Source organism: Tachypleus tridentatus, chromosome 7 (assembly GCF_004210375.1).
Source record: "Tachypleus tridentatus isolate NWPU-2018 chromosome 7, ASM421037v1, whole genome shotgun sequence".
NCBI lineage: Eukaryota > Metazoa > Arthropoda > Merostomata > Xiphosura > Limulidae > Tachypleus > Tachypleus tridentatus.
The window spans coordinates 132,040,415-132,065,401 of NC_134831.1; the positions used below are offsets into that span (position 1 = coordinate 132,040,415).

The window sequence follows — 24,987 nt, forward strand, 5'->3', positions numbered from 1 at the left end:
TTACAATGTAACGATCAATCCCACTATTCGTTAGTAAAAGAGTAGAAAGAGTAGTCCAAGAGTTCGCGGTAAATAGTTATGACTAGCTGCCTTCCCTCTCGTCTTACACTGCTAAATTAGGATCGACTAGTGCAGATAGCGCTCGTGTAGCTTTGCCCAAAGATCAAAACAAACATTTTATTGTTTTACTGATTTTAACTTTTCTCGTTAACGTATAATATTTTTGTTTCTTATAGGCCTACGATTAATTTCTCTTACTGTTGTTGCTTAAGTTACTTTATGAAATTACAAGCTGCAACTCTTCAATCTGAACAGCGTTTTCATCAGGAATTTTAATACTGCTTAGATAAAAAAAATCAGTTATCTAGGAATAGTTTAACAAATATCATTCAAGACTGCCTACAATCAATACAATGAAGTGTTTACTATAATGTATAAAGAAGGAAAATGAACTTACAAGCAATGTGATAAACTGGAGATCAAAACTTAGATTAGACTGCATTTAAAAGAATCGGGAATAAAAGAAGTTTGAAACGTTTTTAGTTTATCCTGAATATTTTAATAAGAAACATCTTCCAACCTCAAATTCACTGTGGAATTTGAAAATAGTTTTAAATTTTCTCTTCTAGACATTGTTATTCAACAAAGTGGCTTTCATGTTGGGGCTGTCACAGAAAATACTTATAATAAGTTATGTGAAAATACTGCTGGTTTTATTACTAATTTTTTTAAATGCTGTAATACGTTGGAATGATTGAAGTTAAATAATTGTTTGCATATATTATAAGGAGAGAAATAATAGCTCTCAGATCTGTAGGCAGATATAAACTTACTAATTTAATCATTCGAGATTGTACATGAACTACAAATAGCATTAAATCACTTATACTGTGTAACAGTATTATTAGATCTCTAATGGCATCTTCCTTATTACATTTATTTGAGTTTCATTAACTCAAGTCTATCAAGATTTTGCTGCTGTTGGAAACGGAATGAACATTGACCTCGTTTTACTCTGACAATTTTCTGAACTAGCTTTTTGTAAGCTACGGTTTAAAACCATCAGAAGAAATGTTTCGTAATTAATAATATCCTGTTCTGTGGGAAGAGTCAGCGTTGTTTTGTTTTATCTCTCATTCCTCTTCTGTGGGAAGAGTCAGTGTTGTTTTGTTTTATCTCTCATTCCTGTTCTGTGAGATGAGTCAGTATTGTTATGTTTTATCTCTTATTCCTGTTCTATGGGAAGAGTCAGTGTTGTTTTGTTTTATCTCTCATTCCTGTTCTGTGGGATGAGTCAGTATTGTTATGTTTTATCTCTTATTCCTGTTCTGTAGGAAGAGTCAGTGTTGTTTTGTTTTATCTCTCATTCCTGTTCTGTAGGAAGAGTCAGTGTTGTTTTGTTTTATCTCTCATTCCTGTTCTGTGGGATGAGTCAGTATTGTTATGTTTTATCTCTTATTCCTGTTCTGTAGGATGAGTCAGTATTGTTATGTTTTATCTCTTATTCCTGTTCTGTGGGAAGAGTCAGTGTTGTTTTGTTTTATCTCTCATTCCTGTTCTGTGGGAAGAGTCAGTGTTGTTTTGTTTTATCTCTCATTCCTGTTCTGTAGGAAGAGTCAGTGTTGTTTTGTTTTATCTCTCATTCCTGTTCTGTGGGATGAGTCAGTATTGTTATGTTTTATCTCTTATTCCTGTTCTGTAGGATGAGTCAGTATTGTTATGTTTTATCTCTTATTCCTGTTCTGTGGGAAGAGTCAGTGTTGTTTTGTTTTATCTCTCATTCCTGTTCTGTGGGAAGAGTCAGTGTTGTTTTGTTTTATCTCTCATTCCTGTTCTGTGGGAAGAGTCAGTGTTGTTATGTTTTATCTCTTATTCCTGTTCTGTGGGAAGAGTCAGTGTTGTTTTGTTTTATCTCTCATTCCTCTTCTGTGGGAAGAGTCAGTGTTGTTTTGTTTTATCTCTCATTCCTGTTCTGTGAGATGAGTCAGTATTGTTATGTTTTATCTCTTATTCCTGTTCTATGGGAAGAGTCAGTGTTGTTTTGTTTTATCTCTCATTCCTGTTCTGTGGGATGAGTCAGTATTGTTATGTTTTATCTCTTATTCCTGTTCTGTGGGAAGAGTCAGTGTTGTTTTGTTTTATCTCTCATTCCTGTTCTGTGGGAAGAGTCAGTGTTGTTTTGTTTTATCTCTCATTCCTGTTCTGTGGGAAGAGTCAGTGTTGTTGTGTTTTATCTCTTATCGCAGCACGTCATTCATTTCGTCTTTATGTTATAATCTACTCTAATTTCTAACTGAGAGGATCAGAAACTATGTGATCGTTAACATTTATACAAAACATGGTCTGGTTTATATCTCAGGATAAATTTAATTGATGGCTAATAATTTGTCTGACAGCTGATAGCTCTTATTAGTCTGACATACAGCTGATAGCTCTTAGAAATGTATTTACACGTGCAGAGAGAGATTATATAGACACTTGGTCAGGACCTTAAAATTAATAATTTTCAAAACACCAACATAATGTTTTGAATAAACCGTCTATTAGCCGTGTATTTCGTGATGCATTTAAAGGCCACGTTTCTATTTTGAAATGAACGCATTAGGATATATTTGGGTTTCTATTAAACATGATGAGCATAAAGTGCGTGTCCTGCCACAAAAAGTGACGTCACTTGCTCTGAAGTATTTAACCCATAACCATCTTTTGTATGCATACAAATTTAGCAATGTACAAATGTGTAAATAAATGTATATTACCATACAAATTCTCCCATATGGTGATACACGCAATCTAATTCATAACCATAAAGTTACTTCATGTGTTCAAGTGCTAAAATCTCGAGTAAGAAACTCCTATGATTGAGGTTCAGGTATAATCGTACTTAGTTTTAAACTACTGATCAGAAAAGGGCCAGTCAGCTTGTAGCAGTTTTCTCTACGAGAACTTTGTTCCGGTTATTTGAACAAATCAATGGACTAATTATAAAACGCTCATCAGTTAAAATGCAGAGGTATTTAATGACAACACGTCTCGAATACAGGACCCTTTGATCTTGAGCCCTGCATGAAAATACGTTGGGCCATATTTGCCCCAATGAAAATTTTCCAATTGTTCTTATGAAGAATTGATAAAGTCAAACGTCTATAATAAAAACTACTTTTTTTTTAGCTTCACCGAAAACATTAAGCATTCTGTAGAAACTATGTCATAAAATTAAATAATAAATTCAACAAATATATACACATGTGAAGCATTGTATTTAAAAACATAATTTCGTTAGACTTTCTTTCTGGCATGTTTGTTTTTGAATTTCGCGCAAATTTGTTCCTACTTTAGCAGTGTAAGACTAGAGGAAATGTAGCTAGTCATCACCACCAACCTCCCACTCTTGGGCTACTCTTTTACCAACGAATAGTGGGATTGACTTTCACATTATAATGCCCCCACGGCTGAAAAGGCGAGCATGTTTGGTGTGACGGGAATTCGAACCCCCGCCCCTCCGATTAGGAATCGAGTGCCTTAACCACCTGGCCATTCCTGGCCGGGTACGAAGAACATCACTTAAGATGTTTTAGTATTATTTATTTTCTTCTGTATAATTTATAAACATTCAATTCTAATTTCAGTATGTTTCTGGAGCTTGTAACCCCAAATCTTCGTGTTGTAACAGACTGGTTGTTATGTTAAGTTTTAACGTAAAATCCTTTTGGACTAATTCTATATGCAATGTTAAACAAATAGATGTGCACGAGTAAACGTGATAATTCATGCACAACCAAACCCACGTATTCTCATGTGCCTGTTTTTAACTGGTTATTTATCTTTAAAACGTTTTGTCTATGTATCCGCAAGGTTCAGTTGGGACATTATACTATGAGGCAAAAAAAAATCAATCTGGAAAAAATTATAACCCTTCATGTCGATGCAAAAATAAAGAATATGATACAGATAAGTATGTTTTTAATCCAAGCCCCAAACAGCATGATATATTATTTGTGTGAATTGTTTCTAACAGTAATGAGCTCACGCAATCGCGTAAGAGTGTATGAGTTTAACAAACATAAAGACAGTGAGGTAAAGCTTAGAAAATTAACTCTGGAATCACGTGCGTCGCATTAATGAAAGCACGTAGAAAACATCGTACGTTTCTTTACAGAACCCTTCATTAGCAGGGACCATCAGATATCACTGTACGGTCAAATCTTATAAGAGAGATGAAATGTTTCTAAGGAAGATAACTTACGTTATACTAAAACAATTTGAGTCTCACGACATCTTTACAATACATGTCGTCACGTACACTCATGTTCTATCTGACGATCATAAACCTTGACAATAACCCTTCTGTGTTGTGTCTACTGAAAAACGCTCGATCATAAAACTTTTATGTCCAAAGCACATCACTCCTCCCCGCACGTTTTACATAAGCCATCTAGTATATGAGAACGATGGTTTTCTAGGGCCCATTTCAAAAATATGACTGCACAAAAATTCATAGGTGACTTGACTGGTATGTTTTGTTTAGAACAACATAAATAACTTCAGGTATGCGACGGTTCTTGGTAAAAATATACCCTGTTGATCTCGTTTTCCAACAGAGACCTTTCTTTACTATCTTGCGCACTGATTCATGGGCAGGAGGAAGATTTCTGTCACTAACCTTTGAGTTTATGGATTCTCACCTATTGCAAGATGCCGCACTTAGCTTATCATTGCTCTTTCTGGATTATTCTGCTCCATTAAGTTCATCCATATTTTTTTATTTTCCAGTAATATTAAGTAAAAGAGCTGTTAGTGTAAAGGTTAAATTCTTGATTTATACACATACTAATGACCCGGATATATGAATACTTTACGTCAAAAAGAGACGTCATATCCGTTTTACCCAAAATAATCGAATTTTTGGTAACATTAAATTACTTACAAAATGGCAAATAATGTCAAAATGTATTTTTTATACAACCTGTTACACCGAGAACTTATTTCGGCTCTAGTTATCACATGAAATGCCTGTTTGCGTATTGAAAATTGTATTATTATAGCGTATTTAACACTATTTATTAATAATATATTTTAAGAATTCCTATAGATTGACCTGTCATGGCATGGTGACGAGTGACTTTCTATGAGCGTTGGTGGTCATTTCATTTACATAAACTACGTTTGTATGACCTGGAAAGTAAATATCACTTTTGAAATAAATGGAATACTTCCAAAGTCGTCCAAAAGTAGTAAAAAAGAAGCAATCGCTTAGAAATATTCTTATTTTCACTTAGAACAATATCGTTCAACAGTAAATCTTGATGAAAAGTGTTTATTTTGCTACAACTTCACGTAATACCGCCCAAGGTTTGCTTTGAAATTTTATATATGTTCTTTATGCTAACTGATTTATTTTCAGCTACTTACAACCGCTAGGGGGTTCCTCTATTTCACATATGCTGATCGAAAGCTATTTTATTCCTCAAAACATAAAAAGGATTAAAAAATATAAGAAATAAGTTTTAATAATTTGCGTTTACAGAGAGGAGTACAATTATAAAATAAACACCAAATTTTAATAATAAATCTTGTATTTTAACACAATAAAAATGTTAATTTGTCAAAAACAAGTATTAATGTTGAAACTTTGTAGAATGGACGGCAACTGCCTGTTGTGGAGCCACAAGTGTAGAGGACGACGTTTCGAAAGTCTTCCGTCTTCCGTTTTCACAGAATAAGTTGTATTGTTTGATCTCAACTACAGGAACTTCAGTTGTTCGCTCGTGTTTTGAGAGACAGAATTACAAGATCGTTACAATTGCATCCGAAATTTACAATACAATGTTTTGTCATGTCTGTTTCGTTCCAAGCGTTTAAGAATACATTCAAAAGTTTAATTAAAATAACCTAATAAAATGGTCAGCGAGCGGGTTACTTTAACGTCTCAACTACTTACGTGATCTTAAGGACGATCCAGATATCATGAAACAATCTAAAGACATGTTTCCTATTGTTTAGAGAGTTATACCAAGTGAAATAAACCTTTTAAATTGCTAGCCGCCATCGTAAACTTCGATCGCGACAAACAAAATGTTATTAACTTTCTTGTAAACGTAGACTCGCTTACATTTTAGCTCTTTGATCGCTGATGACGTATCGTGTTTCTTGTTCAAAACGAACATAACCAATTGTAGTCAGCTTTCTCGTGAGTTAAGCTTACGTCAGTGCTGCCATCTTCTTGTCCGGTTAATGTTATTTATATCAAATATACTGAACTGTGAAATTACTACTTTTCTTCTAGCTAGCGATCTCACAGGTTTTACTGGAAAAAGCTTGTCGTCCTTATTCATTAGTCTCTCGTGAATTTGGCGAAGGATAAGAAATACCACGATTTGTTGTCTCTCACTTTATTTTATAACCAGTGCAGCAGTTAGCGACGAGTAAATACGCCAAAAAATAATTATAGGACTCAGGTGCAACGATTTCCTTTAAAACTAATCGGGTAGGATTCGTAAAATAACTCAAGTTTTGAGCAAAAAAAATGTTTTGAAGGAGTAGATCTAAATTCCCTGATCCCAAATGAAATGTCATGGTGTAAAAAAAAGAGACTGGATACGTTGTAAGAGTCAATGAAAACAATATTTATTCATTCCGCAAAACAATCACTATAAGTGTATTTACGAAAGATGCGCCTCTACTCTACTGATGAAAAATCTGTGAAGTTTCGAAGCAAAACATCTTGCGGACTGAAATAATATATAATTATAAAGACAGAATAATGATGTCAGGATGCATGCCCTGCTTACGTCACTGTTGGTCATTCTCATAGTCAAGTAATGAGAACTGTATCTTCAAGTTATCATATGACCCCAGGGCCGACGAGAAAGGGGTCAGGGGGCTGCAGTCCCAGGGTCAGTGGTCATTTAGGTGACTCCTGAGAAATATGGGATAAAAAAAATGTATTATCATTTTTATAATATACTTAACAAAAAATCGCAGTAATGTAGGAAATCACTTTACCTCAAAAAATATAAATTCTCACAGCATTTGGTTTCCGCCCACCAGTAAAATTCTTCATACGCCCATGAATGTACCATGGATATATGAAGACTTTAAAAAAGGAGCACGGGGACATAATTGTCCCCAGGTTCCGATCTGCATCTCGAAGATCCTGTCTGACCCCTAGTGGAGAAGATCGTTGTCTACTTTCATATAGTATGTAGTTCATATTTACATAAACGTTTCCAACGAGAAAACACACGTGATACTATAAATAATGATCCACAACAATAGGCAACTAGAGAGAAAGGAACTTAGCCACTTTCTTGAGTAGTATTCTAGAAATAAAACTATAAAAATTAAATTTTGAAAACTTATGAATATTTTACATGAATTTAAGAATTAAACAAAATGGACAAAAAACACCTAGCACATCCCTTGTATTACATTTTGAGTATTTTAAGTGTGATATAATGTTTAAATCAAAACTAAAATTGAATAAAATAGATGATTAAACCAGATTCTGTTATTGTATTGTGCTTCTATCCTGGTAACTTTAATTGATGATACAATAGAGTTAGTCTTTAGCATAGTAATTGTTTTCATTCAAAACGGTCTCCTTAGTTTGGGAGTCTCTGTGGTTTAGGTACATCACTTAATCACTATAAGACAGTGCCCATTGCTCGTCTCTATTTCCACAATGCTATCTACTTCAGTGTGATATATACTGCTGGAATCTATCCAGACTAAATAACTTGACGAACAGTTAAAAGATGGGAATATGTGATACACTCCCTTCAAATAAAGGGGAAAAATATAGCTCTACATTTCCCATCTATTATAGCTTACTGCTGTCAAACGTCAAAACTAGTGATGAAGTAATGTTGTTGGGTTTTTTTTCAAACGAAATATATTGGGTATTTGATGACTTGCACTCGCTAATAGAATGTAGTTATTCTTACTAAAAGTGTATCATGACAACACGCATATAAAAGACACAAATAAACATATAACTGGGGAGTAATTATTACAATTATAACCTCTAAAACAGCAGAAATAACATTTTCGTCCATTCACAAATTTTTGGGCCCGGCATGGCCAGGTGGGTTATGGCATGCGACTCGTAATCTAAGAGTGGCGGGTTCGCATCCCCGTCGCGCCAAACATGCTCGCCCTTTCAGCATGGGGGCGTTATAATGTGACGGTCAATCCCACTATTCATTGGTAAAAGAGTAGCCCAAGGATTGGCGATGGGTGGTGAAGATTAGCTTCCTTCCCTCTAGTCTTACACTGCTAAATTAGGGACAGCGCAGATAGCCCTCGAGTAGTTTTGCGCGAAATTCAACAAAAACAAATTTTTAAATACATAAATATAAAATGTCATAATTTCTCTGGAAAAGTAGAAGATATTAGCTAACGTATTCTTCAAAAATGGAGATTATAAAGACAGAAATAACGTTTTATGTGCTTGACCGTAGTTTCTCAATCTTAAATTTCCCCCGCTAGGACAGCGGTATGTCTACGGATTTACAACGCAAAATCATGGTTTCGATTCCCCTCGGTGGACTCAGTTGGTAGCCCCAGGTGGCTTTGCTATAAGAAGACACACACACTTCTCAATCTTAAATAAGAGCCAATGTGACAGAAAAATACTTGTGCTATCAATCATTTTCTGAATGTCATAATTTAAAAATATTTCACTTAATAGGATAACAGGAATAGGGGTCACAGATATAAGTTCTTTTTGCAGGGTAGGAGTCACCTTCAGCTAATACAGTTTTATTTTGGTTTTAATTTTACATGATGGTCAGTCATGCAAAGGATCTGCTTCAGATTTGATTAAAGAAATATACTTATAGTAGTTTATTAAAGGAAGGCGTGATAAATATTTTAATAAAAATGGCCGACTTTGAGTATTTAATTTTTATGTTAAAATTTAGTTTAGTTAATGGACGGCGTGGATGAACTAACAGATCTCTTGGTCTTAAATTATATGCGTCAGGATAAATCGGGCAAGCGTCATCAAATTAATATTGTCACTAAAAAAAATCGACTCGTAATCTGAGGGTTGCGGGCTTGAATCCCTGTCGCACCAAATATGCTCGCCCTTTCAGCCGTAGGGGCGTTATAATGTGACAGTCAATCCCACTATTCGTTGGTAAAAGAGTAGTCTAAGAGTTTGCGACGGGTGGTAATGACTAGCTGCCTTCCCTCTAGTCTTACACTGCTAAATTAGGGACGGCCAGCGCAGATAGCCCTCGAGTAGCTTTGCGCGAAATTGAAAACAAACAAAAATAAAAGAAACATATCTGCCATCAGCATCAACAAGACATACTGAGATGTAGGATAGCGGTAACAGTGAGATAAAGCGACTTGAGACTTTTAGTACGATGTTTTGTCCACTGAAAAATAATATCAAACGACTTTTCAATAGGTACGTTATCTACCTAGAAATGGTGAAGTATTCAAGACAACAAGGATTACTTTGAAACAACTTAAACTAGTAGGAAATTCCGCCATATTATTTTTTTAAAAAGTTAACAGTGCTTTGTTTTCCCACGTAAGTTACATTAGCGACATGTTGGCCCGGCATGGCCAGGTGGGTTGAGGCGTGCGACTCGTAATCCGAGGGTCGCGGATTCGCATCTCCGTTGCGCCAAACATGTTCGCCCTTTCAGCCGTGGGGGCGTTACAATGTTACGATCAATCCCACTATTCGTTGGTATAAGAGTAGCCTAAGAGTTGGCGGTGGGTAGTGATGACTAGCTGCCTTCTCTCTAGTCTTATACTGCTAAATTAGGGACGGCTAGCGCAGATAGCCTTCGACTAGCTTTGCGCGAAATTTAAAAACAAACAAACATTAGCGACGTCATGAACGTGTTATAACTTTACACGACATTTAACATATTGAAAGTTAATCTCACTGTAGTAATGTTTATTAAACACGTATATTTATATCAGTAGCTCTTATTGTTATTCTGTGTTTTTTGTTGCCATAGTAACATGCAGCTCAGCGTCAGAAGTCCAATGTTTGATTCTCACTGTTGTAAAAGAAAATTATTGATTTTTTATCTAACTCTGTTCTACTCGTACAAATGAAACGTATTTTGTCTAAGCTATGCAGTTCTAGTATAAGCACAACTATTTTTTATTTCAGTGTTACAAACAGGTAGACAATACAGGAATTATAAAAACATTTACCACACGTATCTGGTAGTGACTACTAAACAGTCTGTTTAAATAAAATCACAAAGAAAAATTTAGTTGTTGCCTTTCAATATAAAAACAATTGGAAAAAACTAAAATTTCTGAAGAGCTAGCAAAGTGTTATTATTTATAATATCACATAAATGTTGTGATTGTACACTGTGATAATATGTATTCTGTTTCTTTCTTTTATTTATGGCAAAACTACTAAAGCCCACCCACTGTGACAAAGTTACTAATGCTATCTGCCATATTTGTTTATTTTGAACCACTGAAAAAAGAGAAGGCAGCCAATGAGCATCATCCAACCACTCTCCATCTACGATGATGTACTGTCTTTCACTCTTTTTCCACACCCACAATTTAAAGTGCACTCAAAGTTTTGTGTTTTAGCACAATTTCGAACCTGTCTCGCCAGCTCCAAAAGCAATTCTTCACCATAAGGTCAACCTGCGCCGCTGTGACAATAACAAGGAAAGGTTTTCGATAAGACAAAATATTAATATAACGAGAGAAAGAAATGAGCGACTACTGAAACTCAAATATCTATATGGATGTAGTAGTTTGGGTTGTTCAGGAAGAACATAACATCCAACCACTAATGGAATAGTCCTTCAGTTCAGTCAGGATTTGAATTTAAATTCGAGATGAAGAAATATGCTGTATAAATATAAAATTACCACATGAACTTTTGCTATTTCTTTCCTTAAAATCCATTCACGCTTGGATTGTTCAAATAGTACATTAGGCCCAGCATGGCCAGGTGGGTTAAGGCGTTTGACTCGTAATCCGATGGTCAAGGGTTTAAATATCCGTCGCACCAAGCATGCTCGCCCTTTCAGCTGTGGGGGCGTTATAACGGTACGATCAATCCCATTATTCTTTCGTAAAAGAATAGCCTAAGAGTTGGCGGTGGGTGGTAATGACTAGCTGCCTTCCCTCTAGTCTTACATTGCTAAATTAGGGACGGCTAGCGCAGATAGCCCTTGAGTAACTTTGCGCGAAATTAAAAAAAAAAACAAATAGTATATTAATAACATATTGTATTTTACAGATCTTTTTCACCGAGTCATCCTACAGAGTGGATCAGTTTTTAGCCCCTGGGCCCTCGCGAAAGATTCACTCTTTTATGCTCGTCAAGTAGCAGAAAAACTAGGTTGTCCCACAAACATTGGTACCTCAACGATCGACTGTCTTCGACATCGTCCTCTTCAGAAAATATTAGACACCTACATACAGATTCCTGATTACCTAACTACGTTTGGGCCAACAGTAGATGGTATATCATTACAACATGATCCAGAGTACCAAATGGAAGAGAGCAGTGTCATTAATCGTCAGTACGACCTACTGTTTGGAGTCACGAAGGCAGAATACGTTTTTCAATTTTCTGCGAGGGAAGAGAAGTTTGGGATTGATCTGGAGAAACGGAATCGAATTTTCCGTACTCTGGTGAGAAACTTGTATAACTACCATCAGCACGAAATCTATTTAACTATCATGAACGAGTACACTGACTGGAGTCAGTTTGGTCAGCATCCATCTGGCTACTTACTCGAGAGAACAAACGATGCTTTAAGTGACGCTCTGATTGTAGCACCCCTTGTGAAACTAGGGAATTTGCAAGCCAGTGTTCGTAAAAATACTTATTTCTACGTTTTCAACCACCAATCTGAAGAAGGTGATTATTCTTCTAAGCTTGGCTGCATCCATGGGGAAGAGCTTCCATACATTTTTGGTGCGCCGTTGGTGGACTCTTTAGCATATTTTCAACCTAACTATACTCGGTCGGAGAAGGCTTTGTCCGAAGCTGTAATCACCCACTGGACCACTTTTGCTCGATCTGGGTAGAGTATTACAGTAGTTAGATTAATTAGATAAATATGCCTCGATCTGGATAGAGTTTATAATCACCAAAGCAGCAAATGGTCATATGTGTGGTATTAACTTATTTCATTTCGAGATATATTAAATTCTACGCTTAGCCACCTGTCATCAATATTATTAACAAGAAAAAAAACAAAAAAAAAATGTGAAATGTAAAATAATGAATTAATTATTCTTACAAAAATACATTTATTGTTTTTCATTCTACAAAGGTACAGATACATAAATTGACTTTGTCGCGAAAATAACACAATATTAATTTTAATTTTATCATCTACGTATATTTTCTATTCTGGTTTACCTCGCAACTTTAAAGTTACTTAAATGTAGGATGCGACATTAGGAGATTCTTTGATTATTTCGGCATCGAATATTCTAATTCAGAATTCGTAAAGTTATAATAAATAATTTGTAACTGACAGTTATACATCCCGATAAAGTGATGATTTGGTTGTTAACAGTACTGGTATTTCACAGATTATAAATAATACACATGAAGATCCTCTAGAAGATCTATATCTCTCTTATTAGATGTTTAATGAAGCCGATTTCGATCCCACGGTTCTGATCCTTGAGATCTGATCTATCCTATTCTTAATTAGGTATAAACAAATATTCCTCATTGTTTAGAATATTAATAAATCAACTCATATACAAAATTCGTATACCCTTTCTGTCTCCATTTTTGTTGTAACCATGTTTTAATTATTACTTACTGGTAGCTGGGATCCACCAAATGTATCTTAATTCGGGACTAATGGTAAACACAAAATCTCATGTCTATCTTATTAGTTTTTATTCTTGTTTATGCTGTGTTTAAAATTCAATAGATTTGAATAATGTATTGCTTTTTCCTTTAACATGTTTGACTAACTATATTGATAACAAAGGTTATCCCACCGTCACACCAAATATGCTCGCTCTTTCAGCTGTGAGGGCATTATAAAGTGACAGTCAATCCCACTATTCGTTGGTAAAAGAGTAGCCCAAGAGTTGGCGGTGGGTGGTGATGACTAGCTTCCTTCCCTCTAGTCTTACACTGCTAAATTACGGATAGCGCAGATATCCCTCGAGTAGCTTTTGAATAAACATACACTCTTGGGTAATAATTAGATGTTGAATCTATACTCACTTAACAAAGTAACACACTTTTCACATTTTACGTAAACATTGAATGGACGCGTTATTGGTTTCTTTCAGAGCCTATATATTTTCAAACGTTAAGTGATTACGTATAATACGTCGAATGATTTCTCGAACTCTGTCAATACAGAAATGTAATCATAACACAGGTAGTTAACAAATCAATACGAAAGAGCGAGGATCATTCAGCTTTATAAAAAGGCACATACTTGGTGCCTATTTAACTTGAACGTCGTTATTGAACATACTGTTTATTTGTCTGACTGTTCATAAATTTCTATCACCAGTGAAAATCAAAAGAAAGTAAAAACATAGAAAGGCTGTGGCTGTTAACTTTACTTAACAAACCGAGATAAGATACAATTAGACTGGTTGTGAAGTGTAACAACTATTAGATCGTGTCCCAGTTGATCATTATGTTTTTTTCAACTATTTCCAGCTGAAGAGAATTCCAAAATCTGTCATATGGCGGTCGACATCTAGTCTGAAAATCGCTTATCTCAGTATAAAAGCATGACTATTGTAATGCTTCTGACACAAGATGAAGGGAATAGATGGCTCATGGAGTGTAATGTGGTATCATAAACTGTAGTCTACTCCTTTTCTGTGCTGCAGAACATCACGCAGGTCCTTTTAGTTTACTAGCTAGATTTTGTTTGTTTTTTAATTTCGCGCAAAGCTACGCGAGGACTATCTGCGCCAGTTGTTCCCTAATTTAGCAGTGAAAGACAAGAGGGGAGGCAGTTAGTCATCACCACTCACCGCCAATTCTTGGGCTACTCTTTTGCCAACGAATAGTGGGATTGACCGTCACATTATAACGCTCCCACGGCTGAAAGGGCGAGCATGTTTGCCGTGACGGGTATTCGAATTCGCGACACTCGGCTCATTTCTCCAAGTCTTTTCTCTCGGCTGTGGTTTCGCTAGATACTAGATATGGACGGTGGGAAACTCATTAATCCATTCATGAGTTTCACTAATTAAATGATGATGCATTTGGCTATCGATATTATAAAATTACCCAATTTTACGTCAGGGTCGACGAAAATTAGAGAGTCATAGTTACATAGTCGAGCGACCGAACCTCCTGGCCGTGCCGGGCCCTACTAGCTAGATGCTAGAGTTGGTATTGTTGGGAAATGAAGTACAAGTACGTGTCAAAGGTCAATATTTAAAATGATTTCCTTCACGTACAGTTAGTTAAAATTTCTGAACTAATTAGTCAGTATTTGGTCAAAATATCTCAATATAACGCTACCCAACGTTCTGCGTAGCCAATGATACGGTAATGCAGGTTATCATGACAGAAAAATTTAATCCAACAAGTTATTAGTTGGGAACTGTTTAATCATTTGACCAGTCACGTTCTAAACTTAGTGAATTTGTATGTATAGTTCTGGAGAAAGTTATTTTTATAAAATGAAATGGGTAAGATATATACATTTTCTTACACATCATTAAGACGTATTTACTAGTCATATGCAAAAGACGAAAAGAGTTTTCTGAGCAATACTGAAGTTAAAGCGTTTTACGTGCAAGAAGCATAGCAACGTTATTTCTGTTCTATTTTGTTCAAATAGAAATAAAAAATTGAAGAAGAAAATATTCTCTAAACTAAGATATATTCTTAATCACAGTGTTAGCAGAAACATTTTGCTTGCATCAGTTGTCAATAGTATTAACATTAACAATCCTTTTTTATACAGAAATCCGAATTCGACTGACAATGGAGACGGTAAGGATAACCTAGGGCCACGACTCAACCCTTTTCAATGGCAAAGATACGATCCGTTATATCAAAAATATGTTAATATAGGTTAGTAGTTTTCGTTGTGATTTTAATCTTTAGCTGAGATAACTAATGGATGTCAGTATTCTCTGTTTTAATAACCCGAAATGTGTTTGTTTTTGTCTCATCAACATTGTCATCTTCTCTTACATAAGTACTTAACAGCTTGTATAATCCGTAAACAGAATTTTTTATTCAAAAGATACAAAACCTGTGATAACCTATCTTTCAGAGAAATAATATTTATACATAATTATCATAGCATCACTTTTAGCAATAACAATATTTATATATAATTATAACAGTATAGGGATTTCACTGTCACTCTTATAGCATCACGAATTACGAAATCTTGGATTTATAGTCCGACACACAAATCGTTGGAGAACGAGATTCGTAAACCTGTAATTTAATCCTGTAACAAAGGTATTAAAGTTAAGTACCAGTTATTCCAATATTCATTTTGTCGTCACGTAAACGTAGTAACCATTCACGTAATCAAATGTTATTTATGAAAAACTCCTTTAAAACTTTTAAAATTATCTCTTTTTCACGAAAACGTTAGATTTTACTTTCGAGTACTTATGATTATATTTAGAACTTTTCAAAGCTTATTTACAAAATATTTTTTCATTAAGTTAATTATTGTGATGCAGATTGCTTTGATTAAAAAGAATTAAATAAGAAACACCCTTAAAAATATTTATTAAACTATTTGCTTGTTATCACAAAAAGGGCAGAATGGGCGTGTTATAAATAAATTATTGAATATGTGTATACCTCCACTGATGGTTCAGCGGTAAATCTGAGGGTTTTTTATGCTAAAATCGAGTTTCGAAACCTGTTGTGGGCAGAGCACATTTAGCTTGCTGCGTACTTTGTGCTTTATAGCAAACTGGAAATTATTTATATGTGCAAGTCGTTTCGCTTGGGAGCGCTAGTTGCGAAGATGTTGTTCGTTTGTTTATAAATAAACACAAAGCTACACAATGGGCTATCTGTGCTTTGCCCATGACGGGTATCGAAACCCTGATTGCAAGTCCGCAGACATCCCGCTCTCTCACTATGGAGCGATTGCGAAGAGATTAAAAACTGTTTACTTGTTTCTTTGCCCACATAAATTTATTTATTACAAGACAAAATATCCTATTAACTGCAATTTTTGCTCTTTCGTTAAGTGGTAGGCCATTTTTTTACTTATTTAAAAGTAGTTTTTTTCTTCATAAAAATAATGATACATGTCTTAAAACAAATTTTTATTTAGTTTCTAAATTACGTTTCTACCAAAGTTTTGGGGGCTTGTTTAATCATTCTGTCACGACAATGAAAAACATTTAGCTGGTATTCAAACTCGGTTTAATTTTTCTTGCTCTGACAAGCGTAAAACCCAGTTCGCTCGAAAACCATTCAAAGATGCATATTTGAATTTTTTAATCTAATTTGAATTGTTCGTTGGTTGTCTAACCACATCTCAGACACGAATTAATTTTGATTATGCGACCTAACTTTTCAGAATGAATCGTGTAATTCCTCTGGATGTTTTCTTATAAGAAATCCATATCTGGACATCCGCGGTGTCCACCGAGTAGAATCTAACCCCTAATTTTAGGGTTGTAAATCCGTAGACTTACCACTGTCCCAGCGGGTAACCATTTGATTCCTCGCAAACATAATCGTTTGTCGCCACATTTGCTACAAACATTTGTAAAAAAATAACAATAATTTTCTCTGAGTGCATATAGTGTATGATGTAAACTGTTAACGTCAAACATATTTTATTACCTTGGAAAAGATGACAATTTTAACATTGGCTCGTGCCTCTAATTTTGTATACCCGCACGTGAAAGTTAATTATACGACTTATATACATGTTAAGCATAAAATCAATGCGAATAATGTCACTCGTAGCAGAATATTGAAATCAAATTAGTTAATAAAGCAGTGACAGCTGATTAGAAACTAGGAAGTTAGGAACAGATGCTGTCTAATTAACTAAAGGTCTCAGGATCAGTAGATCCACGTCCACCCACGGTGTTAATTAATTGGTCTCCTCGATACGTTTCTCGTCATATCGTTTGAAACAAGTTAAACTTAGTTATCATGTAGTTACTAAAGTAGTCTGTGTTGGGTAGTTTGAAGTTTATTTTGAGCATTTTTATAAGTTACCTTCACGGTTATCACACCAGATAGAATGTTGTCATACTGTTCACACTAAAAAAATTAATATAGAGAGATTTTAAATCTTATTATTAATTCATTATAAAACAATCATACTGTCTAAAAAAATACAGAGTCTAAGACAATCATACCGTTAATTTATATAACAATATACAAAAATACAGAGTCTAAAACAATCATACCGTTAATTTATATAACAATATACAAAAATACAGAGTCTAAAACAATCATACCGTTAATTTATATAACAATATACAAAAATACAGAGTCTAAGACAATCATACCGTTAATTTATATAACAATATACAAAAATACAGAGTCTAAGACAATCATACCGTTAATTTATATAACAATATACAAAAAGACAGGGTCTAAGACAATCATACTGTTAATGAACAATGGAAAATTTTCTTCGTCTCATTGTAATACGACTTCCAATAATTCTTTAGTCAGTGTGAAATTACATAGTGTAGAAAAAAAATTGTTGGAGTGCTTTACACATTATGATTTAAAAGTAAAGTCTGATTTTGTTTCTGTTCTTCCTTTTTTTTTTCCAGTTGCAACATAAAGAAAAACTTTAGATTTATCTAAGATGCTTTGCTATTCACACGTGTAGAAGTCTTGACGCGGAAGTTTGAAAAGCTTCAAACTTACTTATAGAGAGTTAAATGATTTCCACAAAGTACTTAAAAGTTTTAAAATCGAACTAAACTTTCATCCCCACACAGGTATAAAACCTCGAATAAGAGACCACTATCACGCCCACGAGCTGTCGTTTTGGTTAAACCTTCTCCCTGAACTCAACACGGCTGGATCAGGGGACATTCATTTCGATCACCACAGGCTCCATGACTACAATAACCAGTACTCGTACGATGGAATCATACGGATTCATCAGTCACCCGCCACTCAAATTGTCACCACCGCTTCCTTTACAAAGGAAGACAGTGTTGCCACGGAAACCAGTGAAAGTGTTTCAATTTCAGAGATGAAGTCGACCGTGGAAGTGACTTCTCAAACTGCACCCCAGAGCGTCCTGATTGCAACAACCTCGACCAATAAATCCGAATCTGAAACGGTTGTGTATCAAGAAGGTATATACTCCACAACGCTCAGTGTTACCATTGCCGTAGGATGTTCACTTTTAATCTTAAACGTTCTAATATGCGCTGGGGTTTACTATCAGAAGGACAAACCCAGGGATTTCAAACTAGACAAAAGAATCTACGAGGTAAGCGAGATTTATTAAGATTAAAATAAAACTGTTTGAGAAATATTGGTTTACGTAATTTCTACTCAGAAAGACGTGTGATTGGCAATCTAGTTCAGCTTGTTCTTTCATTCGGCGGATAGTTTTATAGAGAAGAGCACGCTTATTAATATTTTGTTAAAAACATAATTTACAGCTGCATTTAAAAGTAAAAAAATGTCGACTGCTGAAACACCATAAAACATATATAGAGTTAAATTCAATACGTTTTTACCTGAAGAACACAGCAGCTTCGTCTCAGACACCCTCACAAAGCCACTGAGCCAGTTGACGTACTTAATAATAAACACCATTATGTAAGCTTCCACAAACGATAGAGGTTATTACTCATCAACACCTACAAACATTTAAAAGATTACAGTGTTTACATAATCATTGGTTAATCAACTATTTTAGAGTATAATACCATACTAGCAATAAAATTTCCCCACTGACAATATCTGAAACTAGAAATTGAAATGTCGTCCTACTTAACAGCAGTCCATTAAAGATTTCAACTCCGCAGAGTGTTTGCTTTTTTTACAATTTTGTGCAAAGTTACTCGAGGGCTATCTGCGCTAGCCGTCCCTAATTTAGCAGTGTAAGACCAGAGGAAAGGCAGCTAGTCATCACCACCCACCGCCAACTCTTGGGCTACTCTTTTACCAACGAATAGTGGGATTGACCGTCACATAGTAACGCCTCCACGGCTGAAAGGGCGAGCATGTTTGGTGCGACCGGGATTCGAACCTGCGACCCTCGGATTACGAGTTGAACGCCTTAACACGCGTGGCCATGCCGGGCCCGCCTTCAGTGTCGGAGGTAATTAGAATTATTTAACTTATAAATTGGATACTCACGCCGTTAGTGATATTTTCGGACTTAATCCCAATAACATCTCCCGAGACAAAGCCTGCTTATGAAATATAGTTTAGTCCAAAATTCGTGCACTAAGTTAAAATGCAAAGCAGTCCTTATGGTATTAACAACATCTAATAAGAATTTTAAAACATGGAAAATATATATTTTTCAAACATAAAACTTTTCAAGGAATACAGTTATTAAAGCTTAATAATTAATTACAGTTATTAAAAATAATATAATATAAACTTTTTAAAAACACCAACAAAAACTAGCTTTTGTTTTGTGTACTTTCATTGATTCCTTGGTCTTTTAAAATACAACTAATGGAAGTTGGTAATTGCAACACCATGGAAACATATATGCAGCAATCCGCGTTTTTTTGTTTTCCTTTAAAAGTCCGTCTTGATTGTAATAAATTTCGCTTATGTCAATATTTAACGTGATAACGGTTAATTCGGAAATATCTTATATCCAGTTGTTTTGATTTTTATACTTAACTTAAGGTCAATTATTTTGGTTGGTTTAATTGCTAACGAAAATCTAATAAAGAGAGGCACTGGGCAATGTTAAGTCTGAAATAAAAGTAAACTTCAAGTTTACAGAACGTTTTTGTATCTCTAAATAATATTTTAGAGGTACTCTATGAATTAATTGGGTGAATTCTTAATTGTTAGTTTAACAGGATTAGATATTATGTGGGATGTTCTCACCAGAACGTGACTGTATAGAATTTCATTTATTATTATTAATGACAACGTAACTTATAAAAGAACCTGTATTTCACTCATATACAGTCACCGGATTGTGCGGATGACGATCCATTACCTAAATTGAACCAGATGAAAATGGATTTAATGCGAGCGAAAGCCCATTCTTCCACCATACCGTCCACTCATCCCCAAGAGCTATGTTTTCCATTATCTCACACTTCGATAGCCGTCAACACTGTTCCCAATTCTCTCGGACAACCGCCACCAGAGGGACAACCGCTCTTGGCACACAGCCTGCGATGTTCAACAGCTAGCCCGGAATTGAAGGTGTGAGTAGGTGTCTATTTATGTCTGTAAGCATGTTTCAGGTTCAGAACTTACTATTCGTTTGTACAACCTTGAACTTTCTTCTCTGTAGGCAAATTCATTCTATAAACGGATTTAAGTTTAAAATACTGACCGCTAGAGGGAGCATCCGATGTTCAGTAATTTAGAAAATAAAACACTTTTACTCGTTTGGCAACCTGTCCACGCCCACAGTACGTAATGTACATAGAACCTAACTTCTATTTAAAAATGTCTTATTTGTTTCATAAATATATCTAATGTGGTTAATTATCGTGTGAAATATTTTTAAAAAATAAAGTTTACATTCAGACTTTATTAAAATGCGATTCAGCGTGTTCTGCGTCTTCAGGCGAACGTCACTGCTTGTTTAAGTTGTCGTTATTCAAAGTAATGATTTGACTTAAACAGAAAAATGGGAAGGTTCACCTACTTAACCACGTAACCATGCATGTGAAGATTAATGACTTATTGGTAATTCATATTTTTCAATGAAATGGCGAAACAAAAGTAGTGTCATAAGTAGTCATAAGACCAATGAAGATAGAATCTAAGCACAGTAAAGATTTCAAAAGTTGGTAACTTAAACCTCACATAATCACTTAGCAACAGCAGACAGATATATCTGGAATTACAATTTTTGGTTAGCGAGAATATGTTTTCTTTTCTATAACCAGAAGCTCTCAATAATTCAGCTTGGTTGAAGATTTGATTTGATTTGTTTCGAAATTTCGAGAAAAGCTACACGAAGGCTATCTGCGCTAGCCGTCCCTAATTTGGCAGTGTAAGACTAGAGGGAAGGCAACTAGTCATAACCACCCACCGCCAACTCTTGAGCTACTCTTTTACCAACGAATAGTAGGATTGACCGTCACATTATAACGACCCACCACTGAAATGGTGGTTCGAGGTGATTCGAGCATGTTTGGTTCATGGGGGATTCGAACCCGCGACCCTCAGATTACGACTCAAACGCCTTAACCCATCTGGCCATGCCGGGCCTTGGTTGAGTGATACAATGTCACACATTGGTTGTATTATGCGGTTTATATGAAAAAAAATACTTTGATCTTATTTGCTTTATAGCAAAGTCACCTTGGGCTAACTTCTGTATCCATCGCGTGCAATCGAACCCTGGATTTTAGCGTTATAATTCCGTAAAGTTACCGCTGTCCAATCGGGGTACAAAATACTTTGTCTGGATAAAAAAACTGCATGATTCATAATTTCCATGCATTTTGCATCTCATCAAATACAGAAATGTTTGTTTTAAGTTAACGTTTCGCACACTTTAATGAACTTGTAGAATGAAATATAACACAGTTTCTATAGTTATTTTATTGTTTGTGGTTATTCTCGCTTCAAATGTGTGTGTGAACCAGAAGTTTTACCATACACAAGTTTAATTGATGGGAAATAAAAACACATGTGGTGTTACAGTAAGTAAAAAAAAATGATCGTAATAAATAATAGTAACAAATAAATTTGGTTTGTTTGCACTTTAAGTACAAAGCTGCACAATCGAATATCTGTGCTCTTGGTTTCTACCGTTTTAAATCCACAGAGATCAATTTTGTAAGTGATCAAATCTATAAATTACAAACATCTGTTTATAAAGCTGTTGAAACTTTAGTTTTTGTTTATTATTTGACTGTTTAGACTTTCATAATCTGAAGATTTAATCTGTGTTCATTATTTTAGTTATTTTCAGGAGCGCCCTGGTGAAACAACAGTTTAACACTGACAAGAGAACAGAGTCCCATTGTAAGAGAACAAATTGAAAGTCATCATTTGAACACTGATGGTGCTTTCTTTGCCTGCTACGTCAAACAACTTCAATACGAACCTAGTTTTCCCTTGTTCGTAATTTTTTTTTTATCATCTCAATTCCTTAAGTCTCTATTGTATATTGTTATAGCTATACGCTTCATGAAAAAAAAAAGCACACACTTAACTACTTTTATTATAACTGTGATACAATGATTTCCATTAATTATCCTGTTGCAGGTAAAATATCGTAATATTGTTTGGTAAGTGCATTTATCAGGTATTACAAAAAAACATAGTTCTCAAAACCACCGATAGGTAAAGAATTAGAATGTAAAAAAAAAAAAAAGATTGTTTGGAGGACAACCAGTGTAAAAGTTCAATGGCAGACGAAATGAAAGTCAATTTCCATTCACATTTCAAGCGTAAAAACCACAATCGTAATAAAGCTTAGGAAGTTTCCAAGGTTCTTTGCTCGAATGTCTGTGTTGTAAAATGTCCTTTTTCTTTCTAGACTTTTAATAAAACAGACACTTTCTATTAATGTTTATGCCTTACTTTTGGAAGATTCCTGAATCAACTTGAGTCAGTGGTCTAATAAATCAAGTTTGGATCGACGTTTTTTTCATACATTAACAATAATACAACAAAACATGTGTATGACGTCAGTAAAGTGAATTATGACAGTTAATCAGGTAAGTCAGTACTGGTTCTCTGTTCTAGTTCAATGAACACATTAGTAATTCGTTCATTTCATTAAACGTTTACTTTATATTCTTTTCGTTAAACCTTGATATACGTACGCACGTTATTTAGAAGTTAATACAGATATCACTTTATTCGCAAACAAACAAACAAGGCTCTTTAACTTCATAACAGTTATAATAAGGTTGTGGAGTTTTCAACGTTTTATATTGAGACTTCCTAAACCTAAGTGTTTTCTCTGACATCATGAATATAATAAGAGAAAAAAAAGTGTAAAAGGAGGAACCGGAAGTTACTAGTGGGAAACAACTCCAACATATTTTGTAGCTACAAAAAGTTATTTCAGGTTGATCAACCAATGAAGAGCAAACTTAACTATTTCAAAAGTTGTTTTAAATATTAAATACTGATAATACAAGTCGAATTATCAACTACGTCATGTTACCTATTATAATTTATTTTGAACGAGTCTCCGATTTATTTTGTTACGTACGTTACGTATTACTATTTCAGACAACTGGAAATTTGAACTTGAATTTAGAAGCTAATTATATGTTAATATGTATCAAATTTATGATATTTGCCAACAAGGAGATTGATATACAACATTTTAATTTTTAATGAAAATATATTTTAATATAGAAAAAAACAATACAATGTATATTACTGATCATTACCAATAGTTATTACAAATGATAGTGTATATACAAGAGTTTTACAAACTTAAAAACTATACTGAGTCTTCTATCTGGTCTAGAAGTGAATATTATTATCGGTTCAGTTCTGAAGTTTTCTGATTAATAAACCTTTATAAAAAAGTATAGTTTTCAAGGTCTATAGCACACAGACTGTAGCTAATATTCTACCTCTGTTTCTTGGCTAGCTGCTTTTATACGACTCGCGCGAGGTTGTTGAACTTCCAACAATGTTCGAAAACGAGCTAGCGCTTTCGCAAAAAAAAATATATATATTGTTACTACTTACGCTTAAGAAGCCCCCTGCTAGTACATCAATAAGTCTAGAGATTTACAACGCTAAAATCAGGGGTTCGATTGCCCTCGGTGGACTCAGCAGATAGCCCAATGTGGCTTTGCCATAAGAAAAACACACACACGTGCGCGCTCAAGAACCTTCAACATATTTATGGATTGTTTGTTTGTTTGTTTTTGAATTTTGCACAAAGCTACTCGAGGGCTATCTGTGCTAGCCGTCCCTAATTTAGCAGTGTAAGACTAGAGGGAAGGCAGCTAGTCATCACCACCCACCGCCAACTCTTGGGCTACTCTTTTACCAACGAATAGTGGGACTGACCGTCACATTATAACGCCCCCATGGCTGAAAGGGCGAGCATGTTTGGCGCGACGGGGATGCGAACCCGCGACCCTCAGATTACGAGTCGCACGCTTTAACACGCTTGGCCATGCCGAGCCATTAGATTTATGGAACAGGCGGGACTTGCGCAATACGCACCCAACAATATAGTCACATACGTAAAAGAAAACTATACTGAAACAAGCGTAGGTATTAAAATAAACGTATAACGGTAAATCCGTTACACTCAGCAACATGTTTCTGAGAGTTTAAAATGATTTATCGTATAGGGAGAAGAAACGGACATCGAACAGGTACTCACCTACATTAATTACAATAGAAGAAAAACATCCAGTTAAGAATAAAAAATTCACCATTTCTTACAGTAAGTCATTTATTTTGTCTGTATTAGTTGAACTGGCGAACGACAAACCAACACACATTTGACTGTTTGTATGTTTGTGGTTGTTAAGCGTAAAGGTACATAACGGGCTATCTGTGCTCTGCCCACCACAGGTATCGAAACCCGATTTTTAAGTATATTTATTTATTATGTTGTTTTTGTAGCTGCTGTTTACAAGAACTATCGTTGACGAGAACATTTTGATTTCTTCCAAAATAAACGTGAATAACAAAAAATAAAATAATTTATTTGGTTAAAGTATCAAAACGTAAATTAGAGAGGACAACATTCGCAGGCAAAGCAACGTGTCTCCACCACGTAATCCTAGCATGGTAAATTGTTAAACCAGAAAATCTATGAAAAACACATATAAATCGAAAATTGTCTGTATCACAGCTTGGGACCTACAAGTAGGTAAGTTTGTACCAAATCCTACGTGAATCGG

At 35.0% G+C, this 24,987-nt stretch overlaps 1 protein-coding gene and 1 long non-coding RNA gene across 3 annotated transcripts in view; one reads left to right on the plus strand and one right to left on the minus strand.

The window, feature by feature from the left end:
* LOC143256621 (neuroligin-4, X-linked-like) overlaps positions 1-22,664 on the plus strand; it is a 152,135-nt gene extending 129,471 nt beyond the window's left edge. The window contains exons 4-8 of one of the 2 annotated variants that reach the window (XM_076514056.1): positions 11,246-12,038; positions 14,928-15,037; positions 17,917-18,419; positions 20,096-20,344; positions 22,058-22,664. In XM_076514056.1, the coding sequence (XP_076370171.1) occupies positions 11,246-12,038; positions 14,928-15,037; positions 17,917-18,419; positions 20,096-20,344 (1,655 nt within the window). In that variant the 3' untranslated portion in view covers positions 22,058-22,664. The remainder of the gene's footprint in view (positions 1-11,245; positions 12,039-14,927; positions 15,038-17,916; positions 18,420-20,095; positions 20,345-22,057) is intronic. The other variant, XM_076514055.1, reaches the window with a different exon arrangement.
* The window catches only part of LOC143256623 (uncharacterized), an 80,398-nt gene continuing 62,105 nt past the window's right edge, over positions 6,695-24,987 (minus strand). The window contains exon 3 of the long non-coding RNA XR_013031425.1: positions 6,695-6,919. This is a non-coding gene — a long non-coding RNA (uncharacterized LOC143256623). The remainder of the gene's footprint in view (positions 6,920-24,987) is intronic.